We start from the raw sequence: 11,669 nt of genomic DNA on the forward strand, positions 1-11,669 counted from the left end.
ATTACCAGATTACTTAAATAGAATTTTTCCAAGTATTGTTACAGAAAATGTACCGTACAATCTACGTAATAGTGAAGATTATATTATCATTGCTAGGAGAACCCCATATATATATATATACTCAAATTCATATATCACATATTCAATTTCCTTATGGAACAATCTTAAACTTGAAATTCGGAATTCACCATCACTAAGTATTTTCAAACGTAAATTAAAGAAAAAAAAATCAACCACCGCCGGTTCCCTCCTATTATCTTTTTGGTGAAAGACGTCATTCAGTATATCATGCAAGAATAAGAAACAATTGCAGTAACTTAAACAATGACCTTTTCCTAAATCATCTTCGTGAAAATTCAACATTTCACCGTGGAGCCGTATGCAAAGATGCTGAACACTACTTTTTTCAATGTCCAACTTTTAATGAACAACGGTTCATTAGTTTGACACGACATTTTCATCCTTTGAACTTAGATTGTTTGTTATAAGGGAAACATGTGCTGTTACCAGAAGAAAATGAAGAACTATTCATCGAAGTTCAAAATTATATAAAACATATTAATCGTTTTGAACAGTGATTTGCATGTGTATCATTAATAGTCTTTAATTACATCCCTCGTGACTCTAAAACCCATTCTTATTCCTTGTGGAAACTTGCATCAACTTCAATCTGTTCGAGCTATTGCCTTCTTTCTTATAAGGTCTTTAAACAACCAAAACATAAATTTTGCTCATTTACATTGTATTTTGCTCCTTTAGGTTATTTGTCAGCCGATCAACTTTTATATGTTTTTGTTAAGTGGGTCGCATTCATTAATGTTGTAAGAACTTCTTGCCCAACCCGTTTTGCTTTAATTCTTTATGCTGTGTAAATGTTCTGTTATTGTAAATATGTAAAGAGCAAATAAAATATGATTAAACTTAACCCATTAGAGCCATTCTGACTGGTCCTTGGGTCGAGCCATCTAAATTGGGACCAGTACCCTGTCATTTGTAGAAGGTTTAGCCCCTTCTAAGCTCGGAAGTTATCATATTGACTTTTAAGAGCAAAGCGGATATGGTAAGTGCAGGAACCTGGTACGTATGGACTTGCATACAATACAAAATGTATTATACTGTCTATATATCCTGAGAGTAACTTAACCTGGCATAATCTCTATCGCTTATCTAGGTTCCTGATTTTGGTTTCAAACCTGAGTAAGGACTTGTAGTTACATATCTATATTCAGCATTGGTAGACTTTTCTGTCACATGGGCTCTATTCAAGTCGAAAACATTCCAGGCATGGTCAAAATAGTGGAATATTCTAAGTTTGAACATTAGCCGGTAAATTTCTATGATCTGCCCTGGGCTCTGGCTTCTCTATTTACTAGGAAAGAAAAGTCTTCGGAAATCACGTTATACTTTCACAATTGATTACAATTAAAAATACCTTGACATCTTACTAGTGTTCCCTCCATTTTCTATAATTAATTTAATAACATGAAATTTTTTAGAGAGAGCAAAAAGTACAGAATCCAGGAAATATGTTTAAAGTTACTGCCTGAAATACTGTTGAAAAGTGGCGCTAAACCCAGAGTAAACAAAAACATTTGTTGCCATAGCCTCAAAACAACAAAATAAAATGACGGTCATAATTTTCACAGTGTCATCTATCCAAGTATCAAATGTTATGAAAAATATCTTGAAATTTTCAAGTTATCACAGGAACCCACCTGCATATTTCTTGTCATGCTTGTCAACACATCAACCGCATTTAAAAGAAAACAAAAAAAAAAAAGGACGTGCATATTCTTTAAATAACCATATCGCGGGATCTCACATTGTGTGACTGACGGACTGACAGCTTGTGGACGGACTGTAGTGTGTGGTGGTTGGGTGTGTGTGTGTTGGGCCGAGCGGGGGGGGGGGGGGGGGGGGGGGGAGGGCAAATCATTAGTTCCCTCCGGTGACCCGGTATGAGACTAATCAAGAAAGTATAACAGCTACATTCTGATTGCACTCAAAATAATATTTCTCCGCAAATGAGATTTGATATTTAATGCAGATTACTGGAAAATAGGATTTAACAAGAGATATATATATTTAATATGTAGCAGCCACATGATAAACAAAAGAAATATGAGCCTTTAATGGTGTCTAACCCAGGAAGAAGGTTTCGTACAGTGGCATGCTAATTATTTCCCTTTCCGCACATTAATGAAATATCAACGTAAGGTAATTATTTGGCGTTAATGACTTAATGCACGTTCTTTATCGTTCTTTATTAATCATAACCATTAATTGATATATTTTATATCACGTATATCATACGGAAGTGTAAGTGACACCCCAGGGATATCGTAACGAACCGTGACTTTGCGGACTACCAATATATTTGTCATTACACTCGTAGTGTATAACTGTGTGGCATGTTTTATATCAAGAAAAAATATTAGCAATAACTTCGACAATCACTGAGGTGTTAAGGTGGACTGTTTGTTGGATAACTAATTGTAAGTAAACAACAGTTTATGTTTAAACACATGAAGAAAACTTTATTTTGTAATGTAATAACACTTATCTGCTTATGCAAGATTTTGTATAAATGAGTGAAATTATTTGCATAGTTCGTGTAAAAGTATCAAATTTGAATAATGACTAATCAGAATTTCTTCTTTATCAAAACGCTTCCTTCTTCGTCCAAACGTTTTCTTCAGGGTATTGAAATGCAAAACGATTTTAATACTAAGTTACATTTATATATTCACGATAGCTGTACATGTATTTCTTGCAAAGCACGTGTATCCGTGTATGTGTTGCTATGTCAACCGTTTAATACACATAATTTTATATATCTGACTGCTATTATCTTTCAAAATGTAATATTTTACCTGAACGTATGATTTAAACTCGACTGTTCTTTCAACTTAGGATATGATTTCAATCAGTTTTAGCATCAGTCATATACTTGACATACAATACATCCTATATATGTATAAAACTGACAGGGTCGGATCTAGGCTTTCGATTTGGGGGAGAGGGTGTACATACCCCGAGTGGTGCAATCAGACGTAATATAAGCATAACTGTTAACACAATTTTATTTTAATACAATTACATATAATAGTTTAAGTATATTTTTCGTAGTTCAGTTATATAAAAAAAAATCCGGTTAATTCTGGATCACCCCTTGTATAATATGTTTTATGAAATGATGTTAAGCATCTTTTCCCTAATTTTTGCATGTTAAGATATTCTATATTTACTACATACGACTCGAGTGATTTATATTCTTTTAACAATGTTATTTACTGTCATTTATCTAAGTGTGTTTAGCTCATCTGAGAAATTTGTCGCCGTTTATCAAGGAATCGTTGCCTTAATTTAGTGTTCAATTCATTTTGAGAAAAAAATTACTAACTACTGGAATATGATGAAATTCTTACTTAATGAATTGTGTTTCTTCATGTAGACCTCGTAAAATACACATAAAAACAACATTAGCTTTTAGTTGTTATTTAATTTATCTAACTGAATTGACAATTATGCAAGTGTCTTGAATTTTAATAAGTATTAACTGCAGTCATCGCCAGCAGGAAAATGAATGAATTTACTACAATTTTCTGCACGTCAGTCATATACGAGTACGCCATCTTTTTATACCCTCAGTGCCGAAAACCCGAGAGAGCGTTTGAACTGCCCGTCCGTCCGTCCGTTCGTTCGTCCGTCCGTCCGTCCGTCACGCTTTCTTGTACTCGTATCCTCTTACAGTTTTAATTCAGTTCAAATTAAAATTGGTATACATGTACCTTATTAACATGAAACGAAGACCCGTGCGGCATATAGTGTTGAAAACTCCGAACATCCGTCCGACAGTCTGTCTGTCTGTCTGATCGTCCATCCATCAAACTTTTTTTGTGTACTCAACACCTCTTACAGTTTTATTATCCGCAAGGCGGAGGGATATAATTTTAGCGTTTTTCGTCCGTAATATTTAAATAAAACTACATATGTTCACCACAATAGGGAAATGCGGCGCGTCAAGTTTCAGTCATTGCCCAAGTAACACCAGGGTTATGGCCCTTGGAAGTTTCCAGTGTTAACTATATATAGTGTACTATAAATATGTAAATTTCTTCTTCATAACTTGTGACATATTTGACCTATAACTATGATACTTCGCCTGAATTTAGATCACCATAATGTGGTATTGCACACATAATTTCGTCAGAATCTCTTATGTAACTTCAGAGTTATTGCCCTTTAATTGTTTAAAAATCCACATATTTTGGTAGAATTGCATTAAACTTCTTTCATTTTTCCCATGAACATTTATTATAAACATGTGAAGCTGTGTACCCACACCTGGTCCCCCTCCCTCCCCATCCTCCCAAAAATATTTTTTTCATTCCTTTTTTTTCAAACCTTCCATGAATATTTATCAACATGCAAAGTTGTACCCCCCCCCCCCCCCCCACCTCGTTCCCCAACCCAGTAATCCCCCCATCACCCCGATCATGCATTCCGCCCCCATTTTTTTTCATTTTTAACTCGACTATTCATAGAGCTTTTGGACTCACCCATGCGTCGGCATCCGCGTCCGCGTCCCGACTTGGTTAAGTTTTTGTATGTAAGCTGGTATCTCAGTAACCACTTGTGGGAATGGATTGAAACTTCACACACTTATTCACTGCGATAAACTGACTTACATTGCACAGGTTCCATAACTCTGTTTTGCATTTTTACAAAAGTATGCCCCTTTTTCGACTTAGAAATTTTTAGTAAAGGTTTTGTATGTAAGCTGGTATTTTAGTATTCACTAATGGGAATTGACTGGAACTTCACACACTTGTTTACTGTGATGATCTGACATGCACTGCACAGGTTCCATAACTCTACATTACATTTTTACAAAATTATGCCCCTTTTCAACTTAGCGGTTTTTGGTTAAGTTTTTGTATGTAAGCTGGTATCTCAGTACCCACTATTGGGAAAGGATTGAAACTTCACACTATTGTCCATTGTCATGAGCTAATATGCATTGTACAGGTTCCATAACCCTTTTCTGCAGTTTTACAAAATTATGCGCCTTTTTGGACTTTTATATCTATTCAATTGACAAGGCTGTTGAACAGTCAAGCGTTGCTGTCCTCCGACAGCTCTTGTTTTTTTCCATCAATATTCATTATCAAGATTTGAAGTTTTGTACCCTCACCCGGTCACCTCCATTAAAAAAATCAAATCTTCCATGAATGTTTATCTACATGTGATGTTATAACCACCCCCACCCACCCCAACCCCGCCACCACCCACGTTTCAGATTTCTAACTTGATCATTGTGCTCTCTTAAGAACATCTGTTCTTTTAAGTTCAAATGTACATGTTAAACAGCGACACTAGGTGCCAAACTAGTCGAATACAATATTTCGTTCTAGTTATTCTTCAAGCTCACATTTCAAATAACTCCATATAATTCTAAAAGCTGAACTTATAACACATTAGTCAGGATTACTATAACATACATTTATTATGTACACTCAAAACATTCATTTCTGTTAAATTGTTCTTGACTAATGAAACTATTTGCTTCTTAATAACATCCTTAACTTTTTGCCGGATATATTTTTGCCATTCCTCACCACAAACCTTTTCGGCGGGGAATACTATTCATCGAATTTGCTTGTTACACCTGCATCAGGCCATTGTGTATTCCACTTCTCTTAACAGTTTCCCTCTAATGAAATATGTAACCAACATGAAGTGGACATGCACATATTGTCGGGACTTTCATATCCATATGCGATGTGAACTTATTTTATTGTTCTGTCAAGTTGGTATACATTAACCTGAAGCAGACTTGCGCATATTGTCAGGAATTTCATTCTGAATATCTTTCTGAGTTGTGTCCTTTATTATTTGAACTTGAGTATATTATGTATTTATTTATATCTTGTTAGTTCAACTCCTTAAGTTTGATCAAATACAAGTGAAACTTGTTCAATAACAGTCCCCTTTTTAGGCAAAATTACACTATATTCTCAAAATATCAGTTCTATGAAATGCCAACTTTCCTTTACCTGTTGGATGACGTCAAATTTCACAAAAGTTATCCTGAAATCCGCGACACATGGCTCAGAAATGCGTTACTGAAACTTGCCCGATATCATTTCTTTTGTATAATCGGCATCCATTGACTTGATACAGAGCGCAAGAACCATAACCCTGTCTTGATACAGAGTGCAAGAACCATAACCCTGTCTTGATACAGAATGCAAGAACCATAACCCAGTCTTGATACAGAGCGCAAGGACCATAACCCTGTCTTGAAATAGAGCACAAGAACCATAACCCTGTCTTGATACAGAGCGCAAGAACCATAACCCTGTCTTGATACAGAGCGCAAGGTCCATAACCCTGTCTTGATACAGAGCGCAAGGACCATAACCCTGTCTTGATACAGAGCGCAAGCACCATATCCCTGTCTTGATACAGAGCGCAAGAACCATAACCCAGTCTTGATACAGAGCGCAAGTACCATATCCCTGTCTTGAAACAGAGCGCAAGGACCATAACCCTGTCTTGATACAGAGCGCAAGGACCATAACCCTGTCTTGATACAGAGCGCAAGGACCATAACCCTGTCTTGATACAGAGCGCAAGGACCATAACCCTGTCTTGATACAGAGCGCAAGGACCATAACCCTGTCTTGATACAGAGCACAAGAACCATAACCCTGTCTTGATACAGAGCGCAAGGACCATAACCCTGTCTTGATACAGAGCGCAAGAACCATAACCCTGTCTTGATACAGAGCGCAAGGACCATAACCCTGTCTTGATACAGAGCGCAAGGACCATAGCCCTGTCTTGATACAGAGCGCAAGAACCATAACCCTGTCTTGATACAGAGCGCAATGACCATACCCCAGTCTTGATACAGAGCGCAAGGACCATAACCCTGTCTTGATACAGAGCACAAGGACCACAACCCAGTCTTGATACAGAGTGCAAGGACCATAACCCTGTCTTGATACAGAGCGCAAGGACCATAACCCTGTCTTGATACAGAGCGCAAGAACCATAACCCTGTCTTGATACAGAGCGCAAGGACCATAGCCCTGTCTTGATACAGAGCGCAAGAACCATAACCCTGTCTTGATACAGAGCGCAAGGACCATAGCACTGTCTTGATACAGAGCGCAAGAACCATAACCCTGTCTTGATACAGAGCGCAAGGACCATAGCCCTGTCTTGATACAGAGCGCAAGAACCATAACCCAGTCTTGATACAGAGCGCAAGGACCATAACTCTGTCTTGATACAGAGCGCAAGGACCATAGCCCTGTCTTGATACAGAGCGCAAGGACCATAACTCTGTCTTGATACAGAGTGCAAGCACCATAACCCTGTCTTGATACAGAGCGCAAGGACCATAACCCTGTCTTGATACAGAGCGCAAGGACCACAACCCAGTCTTGATACAGAGTGCAAGGACCATAACCCTGTCTTGATACAGAGCGCAAGAACCACAACCCTGTCTTGATACAGAGCGCAAGGACCATAACCCTGTCTTGATACAGAGCGCAAGAACCATAACCCTGTCTTGATACAGAGCGCAAGAACCATATCCCTGTCTTGATACAGAGTTCAAGAACCATAACCCTGTCTTGATACAGAGCGCAAGGACCATAACCCTGTCTTAATACAGAGCACAAAAACCATAACACTGTCTTGAAGGGTTTAGTTATTTCCCAGCATGTACTTATTTCCTTATTCCTTAATAATTTTGTCCAAACAAGTCGTACTGGTTGGAATGCAGAATGCAAGACCAATGACAATAAATCAGTCAAATACTTTTTAATGGTATAACTTTTTGTAGATAACTCTGAAAAAACTGTATATAGTTTGATTGATTTATACCCCCTTTTCACGGTTTTTGTCAATATGATTCTTTGTTACATAACGACACTATTTCAAATGTAAACGTATATGAAAATGTGCAAGGTGATTTGTCCAAAACATGCACGTCTCTGTCATATCCATAAATCTGAAGGTGATAGCACAGTTTTTTAGTTTTCTTATAATTACATAATGAACGGCACATACTGCATGTTGTAATATCAGAAATGTATAGCTTCCAGTAGCAGCCAAGTTTTTTGTTCTTTTTTTATTTTTTTTTTTTGTTTACAACCGTTTTTATTTATTTTTAAAAGCATTGTATATGGACAGACGATCTTACATGAAAAGTAGCTCATTATTTATATATTATATATTTCAGAGTTAATGACGTGCCAATTACTGTCATGTCGGACACAAAGGGAAACTTCACAAATATAGAGCTGACACATCAGCACACCGAAACCGCCCATAGCAATGCACATGGTCCCAGTTCGGGACCTTGGACAAATTCCACCGACGCGTATTCCAAAAAACTCAATAGAACAAACTCAGGTGCTAAACGCCGAACAAAGGACAAATCTTATTGGGTGTTTGCTATTTTATGTCCTATTGTATTTGTAATTGGTGTTGCATTAGGAATAATTATTGGTAGGTTTGCAATCCAACGCCCCATTCAAGTCACAGAAGATGCCACCGAACCAGCTATGTCATTTAAAATTACACAAACTTCAGTTTCACCGACAACTGCATCAGAAATTAATCAGTGTGTATGTCCAACTTTTCCACCATTAGAAGTAAGTACGGAAAAGTCTACAGATGAATGCAGGAAGTGCCCATCACGAAATCCAGACTTATCGTCTGGCGACGAAACAAGACACTCTCCATTCGCGCCATTAACTACTGAAGAAATACAGCTGAGTATAAAAGCCCTCGAGTTTCAAGGTATTATTGCATCTAGAGGAAATTCCCTTACACAAAACAGGGCAGCACATGTATTTCTACTTCCGGTTGAGAAGTCACGTGCTCTGGAGTATCTTGACAAGAATGGAACATTTCCGGGAAGGTACGCTCAAGTGAATGTTGTGCGTGGGGCATTTACACCGCCGGATATCATGGAATACAAAGTTGGCCCTTTAAATGAAACCCTATCGAATATAACAGTAGAACAACTGCGAGAAGACGGAGAAGTTCATTTTAACCGGCGTCCATATGACATGATAGAATATTTTGACATTATTGGAGTAGTGGCGAAAAATATAGCTTATATAAAATCGTTGCTAAGCGAAAGTTTTGACGGTGCTTCATTTCCTAGAACTGTTGGAATACAATTTGGACAATTGCCGTCTGTAAACGAAAACGATCGTTTGTCAACCGCATTCTTATATCTCAAAATGCGCGGTTATTTAACAATAAGAATCCTGCCAGTGACTTGCATTGTTCATCATCCGGGCACTAATACAAGTCAGTGGTACGCCTCGGACTTTTATTACGCATCGCAAGGACCATTCACGTCTTGGAAAGAAATGCAAGACCGTTACAATAATGGGTCAGTACGAAAAGTGAAATTTCCAAAGTCTTACTATACAGAACACTACAATGAGTATGATCTAAGTTTCAACACGTCTTTACCAAAGAGACCTCTATCAAACTTGCCACCCCCTCGGACGTACGAACCAGAGGGGCCTCGGTACACAATCAAAGGACAACAGGTGCACTGGATGGACTGGCAACTAGAGTTTAGTTCCAGTCCAATGCATGGACCTGCAATATTTGACGTTAAGTTTAAAAATAAAAGAATTGCGTACGAAATCTCTTTACAGGACATTACGTTGATATATTCTTCACAAACGAACGGTGCTGGGCCTCCTGTGTTGTCCGACACTTCATTCTTACTGGGTAGTTACAATGCCCCGAGATTAGGGTTAGACTGTCCGGAACGTAGTTCTTTCCTTTATGCAAGTAAATTCTTTTACGGTTCTTGGAAGTCTATGAAAGCCGCGTGCGTCTTTGAAGCAGATGGACAGAAGCCTCTTTGGCGGTTTGGGTCACGTGGTCTAGCTGACCATCACCTTATAATCCGTGCTTCAATGAACCTTGGTAACTACGACTACACACTTGAATGGAAATTCTACCTCGGTGGAAATTTAGAAACGCTACTTTCTGCTTCCGGTTATCTGTACGGTGCATTCTGGGACCCAGACGATCCTTACTTAAACGGTGAAAAAAGTGCTACACCTTTTGGATATCGGATATCAGACTTCCAGATAGGTCCTATACACAATCATAATTATGTGTTCAAAGTAGATCTTGATATTCTAGGAACAAACAATAGTTTTCAAACTGTCAATTGGCGTGCAGGTAGTACGCTCGAAGCCTTTCAAACGCGTGCAAACATATCAGTCAAACCAGGGTACTTCTACTTCAACAACACCCGTTACTTACGGCAGGAATTTCTTCAAAATGAAGACAGTTTTATCTCTAATCCTCTTAAACCTAAATATTTCACAGTGGTAAATGAAAACGAACGTAATTATTGGGGAAATATACGCGGCTATAGAATTATACCATATTCAAAAGCAACCGAAGTTCTTGAGGAACACATTATGTTAAACGTGTGGGATGATTTAAAATATATGGTAGCAGTTACCAAACAGAGGGACAGTGAAAAGTATGGAACAACATCTTGGTATGATTTGACGCATCCAAATCAAGCATTCAAAGGAATAGGTCGTTTTTTAGATAATGAAACTGTACGGCACGAAGATCTCGTGTTGTGGATAAGTGAGAAATTCTTTCACGCACCATCTTCAGAGGATTTGCCTATGACGCTATCTGTTCCAAATGGTTTTATGTTGAAACCTTACAATTACTTTGACAGAAGTCCAGTATTTGATGTTCAAGCCCATTACTCTAAATACAAAAATCCTTATTTGATACCTAAATGTTACGAGAATTTCAAATAAAATGTCTCATTTTGTTATACATTTTATTCTTTTTATGACTGTCGGTGTGACATTAGCCCTAACAAGAAATATCTTTAAAAATGATAGTCGGCGAATTGTAATAAGGAAAGAAGTTTATGAATTTTTCATCTAACATTCATCTTTCATCTAACATTTTTCAAATTGCAAAACTAAACACCGCACTTTAACAATTTAAATGGTTCTCTTTTAATTTTTCGCAAAGGTTTCGTAGGGTTGCAATTTTGTTTCGTTTATCCTTAGACGAATAATTACAGCAGTAGTTTGATGAAGCGGTTGATGAGAAGAGGTCATTAAACGTGTTTATATTTTTAGCTAAATTGGTCCCTATCCCCATTTGTAACAAAATAGCAGGAGACCTTACGATATTGTTACACATCGAGTTTGTTAAAAATCCATTACATTTTAGTGGTTAATGCGAAGAAAGGCATATCTACTTTTAGCTATAGTAGTCCCTAATAGGGCCCAAGTTCCTATATAAATAAATTTGGAAGAGTACATTATAATGATACTCCAGACCAAGTATGACAAAGATCCACCAAGCTGTTCATGAGACGCTGTATAAAGGCATTTCTGGTTTTAGCTCTAGCAGCCCCTAAAAGGGGTCAAATGTCCCAGCTGAACAAAGTTGGCTGCGGGCCAAATAAAGATGCTACAAATCAAGTTTGATTAGAATACATGAGAAAAAAATCAATTAAAGCATTTTTTTATTTATTATTTTTATTTATTTCTAAAATAGGCCAACTGATCCCGCTTTAACAAATGCATATTCGCTATTCATGAATCTTTGGACAATGACGTCACACC

At 37.6% G+C, this 11,669-nt stretch overlaps 1 protein-coding gene across 1 annotated transcript; it reads left to right on the forward strand.

Moving 5' to 3' along the window:
- The first annotated feature begins 2,248 nt into the window (after positions 1 to 2,248).
- Positions 2,249 to 10,861, forward strand: LOC123538506 (membrane primary amine oxidase-like). The gene is made up of 2 exons (XM_045322697.2): positions 2,249 to 2,495; positions 8,261 to 10,861. Exon 2 carries the CDS (start codon positions 8,286 to 8,288, stop codon positions 10,842 to 10,844), a length of 2,559 nt encoding a protein of 852 aa, XP_045178632.2. The 5' UTR covers positions 2,249 to 2,495; positions 8,261 to 8,285; the 3' UTR covers positions 10,845 to 10,861.
- Positions 10,862 to 11,669: the final 808 nt, after the last annotated feature.

Source organism: Mercenaria mercenaria, chromosome 15 (genome assembly GCF_021730395.1).
Source record: "Mercenaria mercenaria strain notata chromosome 15, MADL_Memer_1, whole genome shotgun sequence".
NCBI classification, from domain to species: domain Eukaryota; kingdom Metazoa; phylum Mollusca; class Bivalvia; order Venerida; family Veneridae; genus Mercenaria; species Mercenaria mercenaria.